General features: G+C 42.1%; 1 protein-coding gene across 2 annotated transcripts in view; it reads right to left on the bottom strand.

The window, feature by feature from the left end:
• DNTT (DNA nucleotidylexotransferase) overlaps positions 1-25,177 on the bottom strand; it is a 221,801-nt gene that overhangs the window by 39,899 nt on the left and 156,725 nt on the right. For both annotated transcript variants that reach the window (XM_072130021.1, XM_072130020.1), the window contains one exon: positions 16,217-16,300. In XM_072130021.1, the coding sequence (XP_071986122.1) occupies positions 16,217-16,300 (84 nt within the window). The remainder of the gene's footprint in view (positions 1-16,216; positions 16,301-25,177) is intronic.

The raw sequence follows: 25,177 nt of genomic DNA, 5'->3' as shown, positions 1-25,177 counted from the left end.
GATTCTTGTTCCTCTCCGGTGAACATCCATGACCATGGATTATTTAACTTCGAATCTGTGCATCCCATCATGACATTTTCCCCGAACCAGAACTTTGACCAGTGCCGGTCTGGGGATCCTTAAGACCACCAGAGAAAATGTATCTTCCCCAGTAAATAAATGACATTTGCCCCCGAACCTGAACTTTGCCCACTGCCGGTCTGGGGATCCTTAAGCCCACCAGAGAAAATTTATCTTCCCCAGTAAATAAATTCAAACAGCCTCCACATTGCGTTGCTTACTGCTGTTTCTCTGGTATTCAGTATTGGGTTGAACCAGGGCCCACCGGAGGATCCTCTGGTACTCCGGTGGGCCAGTCCGACACTGTAGTCTATAGTCTATGCCTGCCATTGCCTAGGCTCCTTAGTGCAGGGCATTAGCATCTCTTGCCCACCTGGGGCAGCTTCAAGAGGGAATAGACAAGTGACCTTGTCACATTGAAGTTAGCTTCAATCCATAAAAATTCCTGGATACCACCCTGGAGAATAGCTGTTTGGGTGGCAGATTGGGTACGGCACCCTGTGGAACCTTATTAATGAGAAATAAGTGTGAGCCGGTGGTGGGGTGGTTCATCTACCAAGCAAATAAAGAATAATACAGTATGGATCTAAAGAGTATGGATCCAAAGCTCAAGTATTGACCACCATCAGAGATAGCTGGGTGGTCCCATACTCTTTCAGTTTTACCCGCTTTTACTAAAATCTGTGGGTCAAACCAACTTATGTGTAAGTCGCACAAAATACATCACGTGACGTGTGGCACAATGCAAGAGTACGGCTAAGCCAACCATTATCCTTCAATCCAACCATCAAAGAAAACATCAGGATCTGCCTTCACTTTTCTAGCTTAAGACCCCACTAACAAGAGTAAACTTTAAAGAACAAAATATTTAACAAATCAAATGAAATGGGAAAGTTCCTTTCTTCCAGGTAGATGCCCTCCTCCTCTGAAATGCTTTGAAGTGTAAATACAATAGTCATTTCACGCTTCTTCTTAAGAAATTATTTTTGATTCAGTGACACTTGGAGATAAAGGTTGTAAATCCTGCAATATGTGTTAAATAGTAATGTCATTAGAGGGATTTTTTGGTATGAAATACTGAACATTTCACGGAAAGACTTGGTTCTATGGTTGGACAGAAAAAGTCGTGAAAAAACGAGAAGATAATTGACAAACATTGGCGTTTTCAATACTTTTTATGTATTTAGGGAGAGATGTACAAGTGATGTGAAAGGTCACTTGTAAGCATTTCTATACCCCAAAGGTTGCCATACACTCACTCGGTTCTGCTGCATCCATACACTCATCCCTGTTACATACATTCATTCATATATACTCAGCCCTGACAAATCCATCCATTCACACAGTTCTGATATCCATTCAGCTACACACACACACTCACACAGCCAGCACTGCTATACACACACAGCAACACACCCAGCACTGCTACACGCAAACAGCAACACAACCGAAACTACAATACACTACTACACACACAGTAACACAGCCAGTGCTGCTACACACAGCGACATACCCAGTGTCACTACACACCCAATTGCTATACACACCCAGCAACACACCAACTGCTGCTACACACACAGCAACACACCAAGCACTACTATACACATCCAGCAACACATCCAGTACTGCAATACACACACACAGCAACACACACACAACATTGCAATAAGCACAGCAACACACCCAGCACTGCTTTACACACACAGCAACACACCCAGCACTGCTATACACACACAGCAACACACCCAGCATTGCTATACACACAGCAGCACACCCAGGGCTGCTATACACAGGCATCAACACACCCAGCACTGCTATACACACACAGCACTGCTATACACACACAGCAACACACCCAGCACTGCTATACACACACAGCAACACACCCAGCATTGCTATACACACAGAACTGCTATACACACACAGCATTGATATACACCCAGCATTGCTATACACACACAGTAACACACCCAACATTGCTATACACACTGCAACACACCCAGCATTGCTATAAACACAGGAACACACAGAAGTGCTATACACACAGCATTTCTATACACCCAGCATTGCTATACACACACAGCAACACACACAGCACTGCTATACACACAGCAACACACACAGCACTGCTATACACACACAGCATTGCTATAAACACAGGAACACACAGAAGTGCTATACACACACAGCATTTCTATACACCCAGCATTGCTATACACACACAGCAACACACACAGCACTGCTATACACACAGCAACACACACAGCACTGCTATACACACACAGCATTGCTATAAACACAGGAACACACAGAAGTGCTATACACACACAGCATTTCTATACACCCAGCATTGCTATACACACACAGCAACACACCCAGCATTACTTTACACACAGCAACACACACAGCACTGCTATACACACACAGCAACACACACAGCACTGCTATACACACAGCAACACACACAGCACTGCTATACACACACAGCAACACACACAGCACTGCTATACATACACAGCAACACACCCAGCATTGCTATACACACGGCAACACACACAGCACTGCTATACACACACAGCAACACACACAGCACTGCTATACACACAGCAACACACACAGCACTGCTATACACACACAGCAACACACACAGCACTGCTATACATACACAGCAACACACCCAGGGCTGCTATACACACACAGCAACACACCCAGCATTGCTATACACCCAGCAACACACCCAGCACTGCTATACACACAGCAACTTATCCAGCATTGCTATACACCCAGCAACACACCCAGTATTGCAATACACACATCAACACACCCAGGGCTGCTATATACACACAGCAACACACCCAGGGCTGCTATATACACACAGCAACACACCCAGCACTGCTAAACACACACAGCAAAACACACAGTATTGCTATAAACACAGCAACACACAGAACTGCTATACACACACAGCATTGATATACACCCAGCATTGCTATACACACACAGCAACGCACCCAGCATTGCGATACACACACAGCAACACACCCAGCATTGCTATACACACAGCAACGCATCCAGCATTGCTATACACACACAGTAAAGCACCCAGCATTGCTATACACAGAGCAATGCACCCAGCACTGCTATACACACAGCAACACACCCAGCATTGCAATACATACATCAACACACACAGCATAGCTATACACACACAGCAACACACCCAGCATTGCAATACATACATCAACACACACATCATAGCTATACAGCTGATACCCCTGAGGAAGCCACCAGGCTCGGTGGCGGAACGCGTGGGGAGCCAGCCCCATCTACCCAAAACCCGGTGATATTTTTTCATTTCATTACTTTGCTTGTATTTTGGTGCATTTGTCCTGTGCTTGACTCATATCTATGTATTACAAACAGTTCTCATTTTCACAAGTCATGCACTGGTTTCGCCGGGCTATATAGGGTAGTTGGGTTAGCAACCTCTCTAGCTCATTCCTTCAGCATTAGATTTACAGGGTTGCTTTTAGCAACAAGTGCTTATTGTCTTTGCACATTATACCTTCTTTGCTGCTATATTGAGACTCAGCACTTTACTGTGCTTTTTAATTGTTTTTACTGTTTTGGCTTACACATTGGGTGTACATCTGTATTTATGGAAATAAAGATTTTTTTCATTGTTATCACCATTGTGTTTTTGCATCAGTACCTATAACACGTCCCTTATTTTGGCTCAAAAGCTATACACCCAGCAACACACCCAGCACTGCTATACACACAGCAACACATCCAGCATTGCAATACACACATCAACACACCCAGGGCTGCTATACACACACAGCAACACACACAGCATTGCTATAAACACATGAACACACAGAAGTGCTATACACACAGCATTTCTATACACCCAACATTGCTATACACACCCAGCAACACACCCAGCATTGCTATACACCCAGCAACACACCCAGCACTGCTATACACACACAGCAACACACACAGCACTGCTATACACACAGCAACACACACAGCACTGCTATACATACACAGCAAAACACCCAGCATTGCTATACACACAGTAACGCACCCAGCATTGCTATACACACACAGCAACACACCCAGCATTGCTATACACACAGCAACGCACCCAGCATTGCTATACACACAGCAACACACCCAGGGCTGCTATACACACACAGCAACACACCCAGCATTGCTATACACCCAGCAACACACACACCCAGCACTGCTATACACACAGCAACACATCCAGCATTGCTATACACCCAGCAACACACCCAGCATTGCTATACACCCAGCAACACACTCAGCATTGCAATACACACATCAACACAACCAGGGCTGCTATAAACACACAGCAACACACCCAGGGCTGCTATATACACACAGAAACACACCCAGCATTGCTATACACCCAGCAAAACACACAGTATTGCTATAAACACAGCAACACACAGAACTGCTATACACACACAGCATTGATATACACCCAGCATTGCTATACACACACAGTAACACACCCAACATTGCTATACACACACAGCAACGCACCCAGCATTGCTATACACACAGCAACGCACCCAGCACTTCTATACACACACAGCGACACACCCAGCATTGCTATACACACACAGTAACGCACCCAGCATTGCTATACACACAGCAACACACCCAGCATTGCTATACACAGCAATGCACCCAGCACTGCTATACACACAGCAACACACCCAGCATTGCAATACATACATCAACACACACAGCATAGCTATACACACACAGCAAAACACCAAGCATTGCTATACACCCAGCAACACATCCAGCATTGCAATACACACATCAACACAACCCAGGGCTGCTATATACACACAGCAACACACCCAGCACTGCTATACACACACAGCAAAACACACAGTATTGCTATAAACACAGCAACACACAGAACTGCTATACACACAGTAACGCACCCAGCATTGCTATACACATACAGCAACACACCCAGCATTGCTATACACACAGCAACGCACCCAGCATTGCTATACACACAGCAACGCACACAGCACTGCTATACACACACAGCAACACACACATCATTGCTATACACACACAGTAACGCACCCAGCATTGCTATACACACACAGTAACGCACCCAGCATTGCTATACACACAGCAACACACCCAGCATTGCTATGCACAGAGCAATGCACCCAGCACTGCTATACACACATCAACACACACAGCATAGCTATACACACACAGCAACATACCAAGCATTGCTATACACCCAGCAACACACCCAGCACTGCTATACACACAGTAACACATCCAGCATTGCAATACACACATCAACACACCCAGGGCTGCTATACACACACAGCAACACACACAGCATTGCTATAAACACAGCAACAAACAGAACTGCTATACACACACAGCATTTCTATACACGCAGCATTGCTATACACACACAGCAACACACCCAGCATTGCTATACACCCAGCAACACACGCAGCACTGCTATACACACCCAGCAACACACCCAGTACTGCTATACACACAGCAACACACACAACACTGCTATACACACAGCAACACACACAGCACTACTATACATACACAGCAACACACCCAGCATTGCTATACACACAGCAACACACCCATCAATGCTATACACACAGCAACACATCCAGCATTGCTATACACCCAGCAACACACCCAGCATTGCAATACACACATCAACACACCCAGGGCTGCTATATACACACAGCAAAACACACAGTATTGCTATAAACACAGCAACACACAGAACTGCTATACACACACAGCATTGATATACACCCAGCATTGCTATCCACAAACAGTAACGCACCCAGCATTGCTATACACACACAGCAACACACCCAGCATTGCTATACACACAGCAACGCACCCAGCATTGCTATACACACAGCAACACACCCAGGGCTGCTATACACACACAGCAACACACCCAGCATTGCTATACACCCAGCAACACACCCAGCACTGCTATACACACAGCAACACATCCAGCATTGCTATACACCCAGCAACACACCCAACATTGCAATACACACATCAACACACCCAGGGCTGCTATATACACACAGCAACACACCCAGTGCTGCTATATACACACAGCAACACACCCAGTGCTGCTATATACACACAGAAACACACCCAGCATTGCTATACACACAGCAACGCACCCAGCATTGCTATACACACAGCAACGCACCCAGCACTGCTATACACACACAGCAACACACCAAGCATTGCTATACACACAGCAACACATCCAGCATTGCAATACACACATCAACACACCCAGGGCTGCTATACACACACAGCAACACACACAGCATTGCTATAAACACAGCAACGCACAGAACTGCTATACACACACAGCATTGATATACACCCAGCATTGCTATACACACACAGTAAAGCACCCATCATTGCTATACACACAGCGACACACCCAGCACTGCTATACACACATCAACACACCCAGCGCTGCTATACACACACATCAACACACCCAGTGCTGCTATACACACACATCAACACACCCAGTGTTGCTATACACACACAGCAACACACCCAGCACTGCTATACACACACAGCAACACACCCAGCACTGCTATACACACAGCAACACATCCAGCATTGCAATACACACATCAACACACCCAGGGCTGCTATACACACACAGCAACACACACAGCATTGCTATAAACACAGCAACACACAGAACTGCTATACACACACAGCATTTCTATACACCCAGCATTGCTATACACACCCAGCAACACACCCAGCATTGCTATACACCCAGCAACACACCCAGCACTGCTATACACACCCAGCAACACACCCAGCACTGCTATACACACAGCAACACACACAGCACTGCTATACACACAGCAACACACACAGCACTGCTATACATACACAGCAACACACCCAGCATTGCTATACACACAGCAACACACCCATCACTGCTATACACACAGCAACACATCCAGCATTGCTATACACCCAGCAACACACCCAGCATTGCAATACACACATCAACACACCCAGGGCTGCTATATACACACAGCAAAACACACAGTATTGCTATAAACACAGCAACACACAGAACTGCTATACACACACAGCATTTCTATACACCCAGCATTGCTATACACACACAGCAACACACCCAGCATTGCTATACACCCAGCAACACACCCAGCACTGCTATACACACCCAGCAACACACCCAGCACTGCTATACACACAGCAACACACGCAGCACTGCTATACACACAGCAACACACACAGCACTGCTATACATACACAGCAACACACCCAGCATTGCTATACACACAGCAACACACCCATCACTGCTATACACACAGCAACACATCCAGCATTGCTATACACCCAGCAACACACCCAGCATTGCAATACACACATCAACACACCCAGGGCTGCTATATACACACAGCAAAACACACAGTATTGCTATAAACACAGCAACACACAGAACTGCTATACACACACAGCATTGATATACACCCAGCATTGCTATCCACAAACAGTAACGCACCCAGCATTGCTATACACACACAGCAACACACCCAGCATTGCTATACACACAGCAACGCACCCAGCATTGCTATACACACAGCAACACACCCAGGGCTGCTATACACACACAGCAACACACCCAGCATTGCTATACACCCAGCAACACACCCAGCACTGCTATACACACAGCAACACATCCAGCATTGCTATACACCGAGCAACACACCCAACATTGCAATACACACATCAACACACCCAGGGCTGCTATATACACACAGCAACACACCCAGTGCTGCTATATACACACAGCAACACACCCAGTGCTGCTATATACACACAGAAACACACCCAGCACTGCTATACACACACAGCAAAACACACAGTATTGCTATAAACACAGCAACACACAGAACTGCTATACACACACAGCATTGATATACACCCAGCATTGCTATACACACACAGCAACACACCCAGCACTGCTATACACACACATCAACACACCCAGTGCTGCTATACACACACAGCAACACACCCAGCACTGCTATACACACACAGCAACACACCCAGCATCGCGATAAACACAGCAACACACAAAACACTGCTATACACCCAGCATTGCTATACACACACAGTAACGCACCCAGCATTGCTATACACACAGCAACACACCCAGCATTGCTATACACACACAGTAACACACCCAGGGCTGCTATACACACACAGCAACACACCCAGCATTGCTATACACACACAGTAACACACCCAGTGCTAGTAAAGACACGCAGCAACAAATGCTTCATCAGCACTTCCTCCTATCTCCATTACAGCAGTCAGGAGGGTCTGGCAGTGCAGGAGCCTCCTGACCTTCAGACTATAAGACCCTGGCTCTTTTTAGCAAGACATTTTCTTGCTTAAAAGTGAATGTTATAGTCCTTAAAATAGGACAACTAAACAGAATGGGGTATAAAATGTGCTCATACTATGTATAAAACAAGTAAAAAAAATCGTATGTAATAGATATATTTAGCAAACAGGTCATAACTTACAATTACCACCTCTCATAATCTACACATAAAATCGCCAGACGCAAATACACAAGGCTATATCCGTGATACGGCAGCCGTCCAATGATGTCGCAATGTGTAAACCTCCTGAAAAATCGAATAACAGCAGAGACACTAAGCCGTAGCATCCAGTTTACCTTCCGGCAATACCTCCCACATCCCCTGCCTTCCTCCTACATGAAAATACATACATTAGAAGAAAAGCTGCAGTGCAATGGTTACATCTCAAGAAAGAAATCTAATAAAAGCTTATCACAAAAAGTTACATTCCCTGTGGTTCCGATGAAGCTTTGATTAATATATAGATATTTTACTTCTCCCCTTCTAGCTTTTTGTAGCTTCTGGTGATGTCGTTGTTGATCTTGTTGGAAATTTAAGATAAGAAAAGGCAAAAATCAATCAGGAGGTGTTTCTCATGTGGTTTGGATTCTTGCTGAAAGAAAAGCATTGTACTGATATTTAAAGGGGGTGTCCATGTTTGGGCAATTCTTATCCAGAGATTCCCAAAATCAGTTTGGTGGGGGTAACATGATCAGCCCTTCCACAGATTAGCTCTAATCACAGGAGCTGATAGAAAGAGAATGGTAGAGGGAGCAGACAGCGCTGTTCACAGTGTAGTGGCTAGACTGAGGCGTTGCAGTTTAGATTTTATCTGTAGTTGCTTAGTATGACCACTATGCATAGAACTGAGATGTCTTTTTCTGTGAAGATATCAAAGGTTGGAACAACCAATCCAAGGTCCTTGAATCTGTCAATCTAACAAGGGTGGTCCCCAAATAAACAGTCCCTATATGCACAATCGCTGCTCCCTTCCGTGTCACGTTTTCAACACAATTTGTCTCTTCAGAGGGAAAAAGATTGGGGTGCCTAGCCTAGGGTCATTAGACGGGATAGCCTAGGGTCATTAGACGGGATAGAGTGCCATCTCCTTTTCGGCTTGTATTGGAAGCCGATCTATCACACAAAAATAGGTATGCAGCGTGTTCCGATACAAGCCGAAAAGCCTTCTAATACCCCTAGGATGCGCACCCCAGTCTTTTTCCCTCTGATGAGACAAATTGTGTTGAAATGCGTCAGCGAAGGGAGGTGCGAATGTACATATAGGGACAGTTAATTTGGATCCAATTTGGATCCAATGAGACCAGAACCTTGACCCTATGACTTCCCATTGAGATGGTAGAACTCCTCCTGGATCTGATCCAAGGTAGGAGGGTTACTAGAGCCCACCTATGGGTGTGAAGGGGTGTTTTGCACCTAATATAATCAGGTGACCCCTTGTGTCCTTTGCCTTTTGCCTAGGGGAACGGTTTACCATCTTTAAGAGCAGGAAAGATCAACAAGTGCAGATTAACCTCTTTCCCCAATTAGTCCAGCACACAGTAACAAAGTTTGTGGGCGAGTGTTGTGCCATACCAAAGGTTGTGTGGACAAAACTAACTCATGTCCTGCACTTCCCCAAACTGGTGCATTCAGGGATTGTCTATAAAAAACAATAATTTATAGTACCTTTCCGGAACTCCCATAGACGGCAAACAGCAGTGCTGGAGATAACAGAGCGCTGTGCTCAACAATTTCCAACACTCCTATAGTAAGAATGGAAGGAGCATTAGCTCAACCTGCCACCTTATCCATCAATGAGTAGAGGACAACTATTCTCTGAATCATTGGGGGTCCATCCTATTGATCGTGGGGGTCCCAGCAGTCTGACCCTCACTAATCATCTTGTTTTCTCCCATCATGTTAATAGGGGAAACATTAAATTGTGTATAACTCCTTTAAGTCACCATTTGAACGGTCTAGAAGTGGCTTATTCTTCTCTTCATATTAGAAAACATCATACAGGACTATGAAATGATGAGAAGTTGTGTAGACATTTTTCTAAGCTGGAAGGAAGAACTCTCCATCGCATTATAGACACCTTAAAGGAAATATACCACCAGGATAAAGAACTGTAAACCAAACACACTGGTGTGTCCCCCTTCTGGCAGCATCACCTTTTCTTTAAGGTTCTTAGGACCTTGTTTTAACAATAAAAACGTTTCACGAATTATGCAAATGAGGCCTCAGGGGCTTCAGGCTATATAAATGTCAATAGAGTGTGGAGCCCTGAAGGCTCATCTGCATGATTTTTAAAACCTCTTTTTCTTAAAAACAAAGGCATACGACGATACAAGAAGAGAAGCTTCTGCCAGAGGGGGCACACACCAGTATGTCTGTGTGCTTGGTTTACAATCCTTCATCCTGGTGGTAGATTTCCTTTAATGTCATCAACTTGCTTGGGTTTTTCTGAAAACAAACTAGTACATGTCTCCACTCATTCATGTTATCTAGCGCTATAGGCAGTTTTCTAGATGGTTTGTGATTAAGATGTCACCTGATTAACTCTTCATAACCTCTACACCTAAACCTGTCCTATCTTATATCGCTGCATTTCCGTCTCCTCACCACTAATCAATAAAGCAGGAGAAAATGATTAAGACAAGAATTCCAGGACTTGGATCTTATCAGTTTCTCCAACTCTTTATTATCACCTAATCTTCAGTGTATAACCTCCAATTAAACCTTCTTGCTTGAAATGAGCGAACGTGACAATGTGTCATCTGCTCTTTATCTTACAATTAATCATTTATTTGTATATGAATCGTTATATACTAGGGTTATACGCAGCAAGGGAGGCCATATGCCCCAGAGCCTTCATCCTTCTCCCCGGGCCTAAAATACTAACAATCATCTTTGACTCTTGGCCTTGTGCAGAAGTTACATAATTGCTATAGGGGGGATTATTTCTGTAATGTATGGTCATTGCTAAATATGTTTTGAAGGGATTGTTGCAATGTCTGTTTAATATTGGTTCTGTATTGTTTGCATTCAGGTCGATTTTCCTAATCTCCACCTGTGCAATATTTTGCACAGGGACCTCCGCTTTTGTCCAAATTTAGTGGGGAGGTCCATGTTACTGCTTTTTAGTATGTTGGGTAAAGCTACATTTGTTCCCTCCAAATTCTTTGTAAAATCTGCTCAGCTCCTCCTGCTCTATAACATGCTGTCATCATATAGGGTATTATGTACAATCCGCTCAGCACCTCCTGCTAAGTACAATCTGCTCAGTCCTCTGGCTCTATAACATGGTGCCTGCAGATAGGTCACTAAGTACAATCTGCTCAGTCCTACTGCTCTATTACATGATGTCAGCATATAGGGTAATATGTACAATCTGCTCCTCCTGCTCTATAACGTGCTGCCTGCATATAGGGTATTATGTACAATCTGCTCCGCTCATCCTGCACTATCATATGCTGGCTGTAGATATGATACTACAGGGTGGGCCATTTGTATGGATACAGCTAAATAAAATGGGAATAGTTGGTGATATCAACTTCCTGTTTGTGCCACATTACTATATGGGAGGGGAAAACTTTTCAAGATGGGTGTTGACCATGGTGGCCATTTTAAAGTTGGCCATTTTGGATCCAACTCTAGTTTTTCCAGTGGGAAGAGGGTCATGTAACATATCAAACTTAATGAGAAAATAGAGTTGGATCCAAAATGGGCACTATGGTCAACAGCCATCTTGAAAAGTTTCCCCCTCCCATATACTAATCAGGAAGTTGATATTACCAATTATTCCAATTTTATTTAGGTGCATGCTCCTCTGTTCTGCTCTATAACATGCTACCTGCAGATAGGACACTATAAACAATCTGCTCCTTCCGCTCTATAACATGCTGTCTGCATGTAATCAAATTACATGTTAGATTTAATAGGTTCCCTTTTATGACTTGGGGTCAGTTCACATCTCAGATATTTCATCAGTTTTCGCATCAGTTACTGTGAGCCAAAAACAAGAGAGGTGGAACACAAAGAACAGGTGCAAATCCTTTGATTATACCTGGTCTCTGTATGGTCTTCTCATCTGGTTTTGTCTCACATTAACTAATGCAAAAGAAAACAGATATGTGAACTGTTCCTAATTCGTAGAATCAATTTTAGAATTGTCATCACTACTATGCTGTCAGGATGAGCACACGTGTTATCCCTACTGAGATTGCTATATGCACCGTGCAAATTACATTAATTATGGTAATTATGTGATAGTAATTGAACAAGAATAGTGTTGTAAAGATAAACGGATTGTTTGAGGTTTATTATTGCCTATTTACAGGACAGGGATAACTATTGAATTGGTTGGGTCTGACTGCTGGGACCCCCAAGGGCCACAAGGATGGTGGTCCCATTCAATTACTGATTTAATAGCAATTTGTAGTTTTGCCATAAAAGTAGTTTGCACTTAGACATGCATGGCCTAATCTTTGAAATATGTGAAGTTGTTGAGCATAGTGCCCAGCTATCTCCAGCATTCTCCTAAAGGATGATGAGAGTGTAATAGATACCCCATCGCTGTGCTCAGCAATTTCTTACGCTCTCATAAAATTGAATAGAGCTTGACTTGCCATTCAACCCATCATTTAACCCTATTCGCAGGATAAAATATAACTTGTTGATTGTTGGGGGTTCTACTATGGGGATCTCCATTAATGAAGAGCATAGGGATTCCACTTTACCCAAATGAATGGCGTGGTAAGTCAGACTTGTACTCATTTTAGCCTCACTAGTCCTATAGACCGTGAATGTGCATATACTCGACGTGCTGCTCCATTGAAGGACAAGGACTACAGGTCTTGTGCCCAACTATAACCTGCATTGTGCTGTATCGCAAGGTCCTGTAACCATCTGTATGCAACCAAGGAACTAGTAAGATGTAAGACCGCGCCTCACTAAGTGTATTTATGGAACTGTACAAAAGAATTTTTCCCCAGGGGATCAATAAAGTTGTATTGCATCAATAGTCAAACCCAAGTTATCCCCCATCCGGTGAATAGCTTCACAAATTCAGTTATGAAGTGTATCCCTGGCTCCATTGGTGACTGCCCAGTTCCCAGGGCGTCTTCTGTTGTCGGAGACGGTGCCGTGTTCATTGCACACACAAAATCTGGGCCAATCCTGGGCCTCTGCAGTCGTGTTTGAGCACAGGGATTGGCCCAGATGTCACATGAGCAATGATGATGTCCTCAAGGACACTAGGACAGGTCAAAGGAGAGTCCTCACTGCAGCCCAAGACCCCAAACAGCAACGAAGTACAATACAGACGCCGCATAGACAATATTTTATGGTCTTTGGATTTCTGAAAGTTGTAAATATCCCCGTCTTATACCAGCAGATCTATTAGTCATGCTCGTCGTGAGCGCCATCCTGCTTCTTGGCATATTATAATAATTTATGAATCAAAAACTCTGTATGTCATCACAATAAAAAAAAGGGCAGGGATCAAATCCATTATAAGCTGCTAAATGCTTTTAGTGCGGCTTGTCTATCGCTTGTTCCTCATTAGCCGCCGTAATTATCTTCTTAAATCACAAAAAGAGTCTATAGATAAACCAATTAGTCTTTGCTACACCAATAAAGAGTCTGGTAATGGATCGTTTATCTACAAATGTAGCAGTGCCGAGTTTGTCAATTATGCAGAAAGTTATCAAGATGCAAAAAACAAAGTGCAGCGTCTCCAAAATACTTCCCTCTAGTAAACTTACAGGGCTTTCCCCTTCCCAATTGCAGAGTCCCCAAAATTTTTGAGTTTGTACATTTGCGCCATGTTGCAGAGATATATGGTGGCAAATAGATGGTGTATGACGCTGTATAGAGAGCTGAACGACTATGTGTGTGTCGACTACTACGTGTGTGTCTGTACAGTACTAAGACCTGAGGTTGGAACTGCACATTCACGTTTCGGCAGTTTTTGAAAAATATTTGTAATCCTGAGCCAAGAATAGATTGGCTAGAGATGAAAGAGATGAGAAATCTAAAGGAAATACTTTGAGGCGCCTGGGTGCAAACTGGTGGGCGCCCTCCCTACAATTTTTTAAAATGTTGCCAGCAATAACTATATACAACCCCCCAGTTATACATATATATACAGCCCCCCCAGTAATACAACATAATAAAACAACTTTACTTGCCTTTTGTCCTCCTAGCAGTCAGAAGTCAGCACAATGTAGGATGTCACTGCACCACCTGTGCCAGGACACTAAAGTCCTGTGCGCTCCTTGGTCTATGGCAAAGCAGGCAGAGTACTGTTCCCTAACTCTGCCATTGAAACCAGGATGTGATAGGTAGCCTGAAGCTACCGCCCAGATTCAATCCCTACACATATAGGAGGTGATGAACCGCCCACGCTACAATCCACCATGGGTTGGTGGGGGCCCTGGGGCACATGTCCCAGGAGCCCTACCCAAAAACTGTCCCTGCTTGTATTGAGTGTATTGATTTATATATTCAGTGTAAAATACAGGCATCTTCAGGCACTGAATGTAATTCAAATCTTTTTTAACAGATATAAAAAATGTCCATTTATTTAAATTGACTTTTAAAGGTTTCCTCTAGTGTCCGTTTGCACCATGTCCATTAGGCTTCTGTTATTACATCTTTTACATATTTTCACATTCAACAAAATTTATGAAACATAGGAGCTTTTTCAGAACAAATCTGTGTTTTAGGGGACTAAAGGGGTTATGTACCAATTTCCAGGATAATTAAAGCAACGTCTTTGCAGAACAAAGCTGCATTAAAGCAGTTAAAATAGCTAACAAACTTACCTGAACCATCTATTCTGGCATTGGTGGCCCAGTGTCTCACCCAATTACTGGCCTGGCCTTTATTTTAACCAAAAACTGCAGCTAAAGGAAATGTTCTCATAGGGACCTGGGTGTAAAATGTATTCTAATAAAAAGCATATAATAGGAAATCTCTCCATTTTCTCATTGTATCCACATTTTCAGCAAACTTTTATGTGACTGTTCCCCCCCCCCAAAGTCAGGCAAATATGACTCTTCTCATCCCATATTCAAATGAGATGAGTCAAGTTTAGTTGTTGCAGGGGACCGTTAGGATCTAATCTTTCAGGTCACATCAGCCTTATGTTTTTATGCGCTATAGAACTAGAGCTACAGGCAACTAAAGACAAAGTTAGCAATTCAGGCTGCAGATAAAGATCCAGTTCCCACCTATATTGTAACTTTCTGTATATTCAGTGTTGTAGCTCATCTGAAAGATGAGATTCTTATCTTTGATATGGCATAAAGATCATGCTTGTAGGTGCTATAGAACCAAAGATAGGCACTGAATTGGCACTACTTTTGTAACCTCTAAACATGACTCATCTTATGTGAAAATGAGATGAGTCATATTTGCCTGACTTTTGCAAAGATTTTTTTGTAGGTAAACAGAGATTTCACATAAGACATATGGGGGGGGGGGGGTAGTAGTTAAGTGGGGTAAAAATCTGATGAGCGGTTCCCTTTAAGACATTAAAGGGTTCCCACTCATAACATTTGACACTTATACCAGCTGAGCGCTTCATTCCATTTTATACAATAAAATGTGAACCAAGTGAAAACATATTTACTTCTCGGTACCTTGGTTTTATCAAACAGCGCGTGGTTATCCAGCATCATCTTCTTCTCCTGGGTGGCGTATCTCCGTAAATCTCGCTCAAACTGCTGTTAAGAAAAAAAACAAAGAATACATTTCATTCCGCTTACACCTGTTGTCAGGCTTATCAAATCTGATAATATGATGAACTCCTGCCAGCGACATGTCTCTCAATATACAATTTCTGCTTTCCTGCTGGGTATTAGGACAGCAGTTTGGACTATAGGTAGGAATATAAACTCGGAATAAAGGGGGTCTACCGCCTCCAAAATCCCCCTACAAGTAAAACCATCAATGTGTCGGGCAGCTCTGTGGACATACCTTTCTTGGTTCCCAGAAACTTGTCATTTGAGATAAAATTCAGTTTTTATATTTATGCAAATGAGCTGCTTGGGCATCAAGTGAGTAGCCATGACTGCAGATACACCCGGTTTTTGCTTTCTATGCAGTCTATTGCTTTCCAACAACCCTCCAATATACATACATCCACATGTACATAAGAAAACAGGTGCCTCTGCAAGAATGGCCCCACAACCAGTGCTCTTAGAAGCTAATTTCCATAAAAATAAAAAGGACAATACTGCACAGTATAGACCCAGCCAGCTGTCCCTACCTACTTGCCTATTGCACCCTAGACAGTACAACTGGTCGACGTTCCTGCACCATCGTGAAAACACAGACAAAAATAGGACAAAACAAACACAAAGTTGTTTTCATATGTTTGATAAAAGTCGCCAATCCGCCCATCTTTCTAAATTTCTCCGACCATTTATTTATGTTTTCAATTTTGAAGTTTTTAAACCAGGCTCGCAATAGTAGATCAAAATTCCTGTTTAGTAATTTGAATTGTATGGGATTGGCACTTGTTTTAAGGTCTTTTAGAGGGGTTTTCCCATAAAGGAAAGTTAGGCCCTATCCATGTGATAGGGCCTAACTTACTGATCAGTGCGGGTCCTGGTGCTGAGACCCCCACAGAACGCAAAAGCGAGGGATCCGTCGGATGACCGCATGACCGTTCTGTTCCATTAATCTCTATGGAGCTGACTGAGATCGGTGAGCGCGGCGCTTGGCAATTTCTGTCAATTTCCGTCATTTCTGCTCCATTAGTCTGACGGGGCGACAAGGGGTCCAACGGGGCCCTGGGATAGGGCCTTACATTCCTTTGTGGGAAAACCCCTTTAAGTCTTTTAATAGTTTTTGCATTCCAATTTGATACATTTGTATTTGGGTTAAATGATGGTAGGATTTCCAGGTCTATATCTTTCTATTGAGCTGTATTGAAGCATATGGTAGCAACAATCAGACTCCCTAGGGTTAAAGTATCCCTGGGGGTCTGCATACACAGTAATAGAAAAAAAAAAGTAATTGAAATAAAAAAAACACTAAAATTTTAAATCATCCCCTTTTCCCTAGAACTTTTATAAGAATTAAATAAATTTATATGTACCAACACATAATATGTAGAATTAAAAGTGATCAAAGGTCATACAGTCCCAAAAATGGGAGCAATGAGGATGCAAGAGATAACAAAACCTATGTTTATTTAGAATCCACGTGATCATATTGACACAAATAATAATTCTATAGCTTTATCCTGGGTGCACATGGTGCTGAAATGAAACTGATAAAAAGGGTTGAGGGGGGGGATTTATCAAGATCTCCTCTAATTCCTAATAGTAGTCATGTAAGAACCCTCTGGGCCTGATGTTTTGGCCTTTTTAAGCTCCTCTGTAGTTATTGAATTGACATTACATGTTGAGATTCTGTATGGAGCCTTCTCTTGTTTGATCTGCAGTAGGTGTAGTGGTTCCAAATAATCATCCATTTTATTTAGATTTGGTTTTTCAAAGTTACATAGATTTGAATAAAATTCTCCAAATAAATGAATAATTATGTGCCGATCATTTCACCTGTCTTACCTATGATTCCATCTATTATTGGAAGTTTTTTCATGATTATTTTTTCTGCCTTCTGACCAAGTAGATGACATCTGCAATTTGTTTCCCCAGGTCGAAGAATAAATGCTTACGGTGCTTATTTAGATTTTGGAGGATATTTCTATTTTGTGTTTCTTTTTCTAAACAAGGCTATTTATTCAACTAATACTTTTTGGAGTCCATTTTCTTTCCTCCTTTGTCTACATCCTAGGTCTTTACCCCCTGCCCCAAACCAAAGTAATAGTAGGTAGGCGTGCGGCAAGGGATTTATGGAGGCCAAGCCCTCTTTATATGGACTGGGTGTTTGCTGTATATTACCCAGTGTTAACACCCACGATTGGTGCGGTCACCGTTCACAGGTGTTAACCCTTTACATGCCGGTGGCAAAGCTTCCAGCGGTGCATGGGTGCCACCATCTTGGCTGTTGATTGTTGCTCCAACTGACATCATCAGAGAGCGACGATCCATCACCAAGACAGCCTGAAGTCTTTACAAAACTCCAGCTGTATTCCAGTATATGGTAGGAACAATTGCCTCCCCTGGAGTTAGTTACCCTAGGTGTTCTAAAATAAAAAATGGTAAAAAAAAAAAAAGGTTTTGACATAAAATGAAACACTAAAAGCTAAAATCACCCACTTTCCCAAGAACTGATGTTTATAATGTTTGTTGTGTATTTTTGTGTTACATATTGCCGGGACTCAAGAGTCCTGATATATAAATTTAAAAAAAAAATAGTTTTTCCCACCACTGAACCCCATAAGAGAAAATGGCGCCCAAATATCAGAAACGCCACTTTTTTGTCATTTTGCAACTCATAAAAATTTTAATTAAAAGTGATCAAAAGGTCATTAAGTCCCACAAATAGCTTCAATGTGAACATCATCATGTCTTGCAAAAAGATGACACCTTACAGAAATCCATACACCAAAGTAGGGAAAAGTGATTAGTGTCAGAATATGGCAACATCAATAATTTATTTTGTATAAAAGGGTTTAATTTTTTTTTTTTTTTTAAAACATATTACATAAATCTTTTATTAATTTGGAATCCCCTTAATTGCACTGACCCAAAAAATAAAAGGGGAGGAATCATTTGAAGCGGACAGAAAAAAAACATAAAATAGAGTCCACAGGAAACTGGTGCAAAAACTTTTTTTTATCAAGTTCACTGCACTTAGAATTTTTTTTCCTGCTTCCCAGTACATGGCATGGAATATGAAATACTGCCAACAATAAGTACAATGTATTAAACAGAAAAACAAGTCTCCATACACTGAAAAATAAAAAAGTTATGGATTTTTAAAAAAGGGGAGCAAAAACTGGAAACGCAAGAAAGGGGTTAAAAAAAACCATTTGTGCCTTAAGGGCACAACACATTATTGAAAATTGTTGGTTTGGATTCTAGCTTGGAAACATTTCTTAATATGTTCCTCCAGGTCTCTTGTATAGTTTAATAACCTGATGTTCATTTTCCCAATTTGCACAATTCTATTGGCTCCCCAAGACAAAAGTGACAGTGTTACAGGAGAATGATCGGACCGAATCATTGGTAGAATTTCTATTTTATCTCCCTGTGATAGTAGACCCAAATCATCTACATGTGCTACAGTATATGCCTGTGTCCTGACACTGACCCTGGGAAAGAAGGGTCAGGCAGATTTACTTTTGATCATTTTGATCTTATAAAAATAATCAAAGGCTGAGCCCTCTCTATAAACGGTGGGTGCCTGCTTTACACAGATGGCATAAATTTCAAGGGTTAACCATTAAAGTGCCACAATGGTACCTAATCCTGGCACTAAAACAGCATGTGTGCTGCCATATTGGATTAAGTTATCATCCCGGTAACCTCTCCGAGCCTCCTATGACTGTCATAGTACAATCTGTATCAAACTCTGCCTGTGTGCCAAAGTGCTGCAACACAGCTTGATGCTCGTTCGAGTATTTCCCCTGCTCGAGATCGAGCATTTACTTAAGAAAACACAGTGAAGAACAGTGAAGAATACAATGAAAACAGGATCATTTAAGTGAAGAACACAGTGAAGAACACAGTGCAGATGTTTCCGTACATCTGCTAACTTATCTGAAGACACGCATGCCGAACGGTGTTCTTCTCAATCGTATGTGAAGAACATTATGTGTGAAGAACACATTGCAAATGTATGGAAACATCTGCAATGTGTTCTTCACACATATTGTTCTTCACATACTATTGTGAAGAACATCTTTCTGCCTGCGTGTCTTCCAATAAGTTAGCAGATGTACGGAAACATCTGCAATGTGTTCTTTCAATGTGTTCTTTCAGTGAAAACATCTGCAAACATCTGCAATGTGTTCTTCTTCAGTGATTTTTCAATGTGTTCTTTCAGTGAAAAATGCTCGAGTCTCCCATTGACTTCAATGGGGTTCGTTATTCGATACGAGCACTCGAGCATCAGGAAAAGTTTGACTCGAGTAACGAGCACTCGAGCATTTTAGTGCTCGCTCATCTCTAGCCCTGACACAATATTAAGATTCTAATTATTTTTTTCTTTAAGGTATCAAACTCAAACTACAAAATTGGAATCTTCATGATTGAACTTTGCAAAGAATAAAGTTGATGCATCATGTGCACCATATAGCAAAAACCGTAAAAACCTAAACCAAAGATGCAACTGTTTTTTTTTCCGGCATGGTACATATCAATGAATATTAGGAAGTACACTATGCCCCATGGAGAACCAGCCCTCATACATATTTGTCCACGGAACAACTAAAAAAAGTTCTTCGAATCAAGGGATTAAAGAATTAAAACAAATTTTAAAAAGTGGACTTGACCCTTAAAAATAACTTCAGTTTTATTTCAAAAACTGGGTTTTGAAAAAAAATTGTGTTTTTTTCCTTACTTTTTCCCCCTTGTTTTGTATCCTATAACACAGGACCAAAGAAGATGTTGGTGTCATCCATGAATGAATCTCCAGGAATGTAATAAAGACCAAAATTGAAAATACAACAATATAAAAATGTCTCCATCACCACAATGTCAAACCGACCCAAAAGAGAATCATAAGAACCTAAGGTGGACCCAGGTTTGAATCCAATACTGGATCCCAGAGATACAACAGGAGGTAACCTACCTTGTCTGTTTCCTAGGGGATGGTGAATAACTTTATCTGGTCGGACCAAGGATTCCGAGTCCAACACGGACAACAAACTCTAACTACTGATCAAGGAAGCAATGATACAAGGATCTGTTATATTTCCCTCTCTTTATTTTTCATAAAATTAGAAAATTTATGAAAAATAATTTATTGAAGTCATATACCAAGGTGAAAATCCCATTTAAAATGAAATTAATTAGCGGAATATTAGACCCTCTTGATATGGGAGGCAGAGGATTGCAGATTCCTGTAGGCAGTCCGGGGAGCACGAGAAAGATGGTAATGATGGATGATGTGTCACGAAGGAAAGGAATATCTCCAAGACAATGAATTAATGTTTGCTAAGGGAAAATGAAACTTTCTTGATGAAAGTAATAATGAAGTTTGTGATGATGGTGATGAGTATAGGGCATGGGGATCATATGTTCTTTCTATAGCAATTTAAGGCAATGCAAGATCATCATTTAAAGGACTTTTACAAATTAATTTTTGATTCCCAAAGACATCCACATTTTCCATCTGTACCCATGTAGGATCGTCTTTCCATTTACTGAAACCACAATCCCATATAGTGGTGGTTGAGGATGCACCTTGTTCTATATCATGGGACACTTGTAGACCTCACAAACACTGAAGGTCATAGAGGTCAGAGCCTGCGGATAAAGGTCAGTAGTGGGAAATCCCCCTGAAGACCTTTCTATGACAATATTAGAGGGGAAACTGGAAGCAGTTGGACCTCAATGACTAATTATAAGAAATCCCCCAGGTATGATGACCTGTCATTTGTCTGGGCAAGTGTAAGGCAAAAGGTGCAGCTGCACAGTGGTGTATGGCCGCATGGGCCTCCTGTCAGTCCAGAGGGTAATGTCTACAGTATTTTTCGGACTACAAGGTGCACCGGATTTTAAGGCGCACCATCAATAAATGCCTGCCAAAACGTCTAGGTTCATATATAAGGCGCACCTGATTATAAGGATGAATGACCAGCAAGTGGCAGACCTGTGCACAGTTCAAGGCAGCTGTTATCTCTAAGTACGGTTCATATATAAGGCGCACTGGACTATAAGGCGCACCTTTGATTTCTGAGAAAATCAAAGGATTTTTTTGTGCGCCTTATAGTCCAAAAAATACGGTACTTCTAGCGAACATCCACATTAATTGAAAATAACAGCATTACTACTCTTACCATGTATATGGACGTATCACAGTTACTACTCATCATATCCTATCTACAGTATAAGCACATAAAAATACTATATGGGACAATACTACTCAAAATTCAAAACAGGAAAGCAGCACTTGGTGTTTATTTCGCCAGAGGGCATCTATGGGATTTGGAGTCGGATCCTTTTGAAGCCTGCACCCATCACGAATTTTAAATCGTTTTTTTCATTGTGCTGCTCCCCACTCATATTTTTTCCTGCGGACAATACTACTCCTTCTATCCTGAATAAAAGGACACATCGCAGTACTACCTGTCCTGTCCCCTATGTATAGGTATTACTACTCCTATACTCCTTAAATTGGCACAGCACAGTTCTGTCCCAATAACACATATAGTATGGGCACATACAACAAATTAGTACACTCCTATACTTATACATGGGCACAGGACTGTACTTCTCCTACTTTTATGCATATATAGACATTGCACAGGACTACTACTTCCATCCTGAACATATGGACACAGCACAGTACTGCTACTCCTATCATATATATGGGCACTGCACAGTACTACTGCTCCTATCCTGTATATAGGGGCACTGCACAGTACCAGCTCTATCCTGTATATAGGGGCACTGCACAGTACTACTACTATCCTGTGTATAGGGGCATGCACAGTACTACTACTACTATCCTGTATATAGGGGCATGCATAGTACTACTACTCCTATCCTGTATACAGTATATGGCCACAGCACTGTACTACTACAGACATCCTGCATATATGGACACTGCACAGTACTACTGCTCCTATCCTGTATATAGGGGCACTGCACAGTACCATCTCTATCCTGTATATAGTGGCACTGCACAGTACTACTACTCCTGCCCTGTATATAGGGACACTGCACAGTACCATCTCTATCCTGTATATAGTGGCACTGCACAGTACTACTACTCTTGCCCTGTATATAGGGACACTGCCCAGTACCATCTCTATCCTGTATATAGGGGCACTGCACAATACTACTACTCCTGCCCTGTATATAGGGGCACTGCACAGTACCATCTCTATCCTGTATATAGGGGCACTGCACAGTACTACTACTCCTATCCTGTATATAGGGGCACTGCACAGTACCATCTCTATCCTGTATATAGGGGCACTACACAGTACTACTGCTCCTATTCTCTGTATAGGGGCATGCAGAGTACTACTACTCCTATCCTGTATACAGTATATGGCCACAGCACTGTACTACTACAGACATCCTGCATATATGGACACTGCACAGTACTACTGCTCCTATCCTGTATATAGGGGCACTGCACAGTACTACTACAGACATCCTGCATATATGGACACTGCACAGTACTACTGCTCCTATCCTGTATATAGGGGCACTGCACAGTACCATCTCTATCCTGTATATAGGGGCACTGCACAGTACTACTACTACTATCCTGTATATAGGGGCATGCATAGTACTACTACTCCTATCCTGTATACAGTATATGGCCCCAGCACTGTACTACTACGGATATACTGCATATATGGACACCGCACAGTACTACTGCTCCTATCCTGTATATATGGACACTGCACAGTACTACTACTCCAATCCTGTATATATGGACACTGCACAGTACTACTACTCCTATCCTGTATATATGGACACCACACAGTACTACTGCTCCTATCCTGTATATATGGACACTGCACAGTACTACTACTCCTATCCTGTGTATATGGACACTGCACAGTACAACCACCTTTATTATAATATATATATGCACAGCCCTACTACAGGGAGTATGTGGGACAATCAGTGATAAAATGGCCCTGGATAGATAATATATTTCAATTTATGAGGTACAGTAATTTCAGGAGAGATGCATTACAATAATTCCCAGGTACAATACATGTGATAGAAATCCCAGGTGACGGGAGAAGTAAAGCGTGCGCTGATTAAACTGAATATTCCTCTGATTTTCTTCCCCTCCCCCGCCCTAAACAAACAGCACTTATCCTTATTTTGATGTAAATAACTATGGGAATTGATTGGGGAGAACACAGTCCACACTTTGTCCAGCGCTCACATAGAATATCACTTTTCCCGGCTAATGTTAGTTCTGCCTGTCTGCGCTCCTCTAATTACGGAGTGTATGGCGCTTATTACAGCCTGCGCCGTTCTGCATCTGGTTGGGGGAGTGTGCGAATCTTTCCATGTGCAGGATTTCATTTTTATGGAGTAAATGATAATAACATTGTGTAGGACAGAACTCTAGAGGCACATTTCATCTCCTCCTGCAAGAACTTACAATTTAATCAGGGTTTCTTGATGGTAATAGAATGGGGGATATACTGATCGCCTTACAATTGTCTTTCTATAGAGCTCCGTGTAATAACATTAGACTAAGATGGGTTGCGCCAGGTACATCTTAAATGAAGATGTATTTCTCCCGCACAGGCAATTTTTCATGTAAAAGACAATTTCCTTAACAGCTTCACTTTACAGCGTAATATGCTAGGGATGAGAAATGAAAAATGAAGGGTTTTTTTTTTTCCAGAAATGTTTTCACTTTGGGATGATTACATACAAATAAAGTTACAGTTTACATAATTAAAAAAAAAAAAAAAAGTTAAAATATGTCTGTTTACAGGCGGTCCCCTACTTAAGTACACCCGACTTACAGACGACCCC

Source organism: Engystomops pustulosus, chromosome 11 (assembly GCF_040894005.1).
Source record: "Engystomops pustulosus chromosome 11, aEngPut4.maternal, whole genome shotgun sequence".
Taxonomy (NCBI): Eukaryota; Metazoa; Chordata; class Amphibia; order Anura; family Leptodactylidae; genus Engystomops; species Engystomops pustulosus.
Note: the sequence above shows the minus strand (reverse complement) of the source record. Positions and strands in the feature narration are given on the sequence as shown.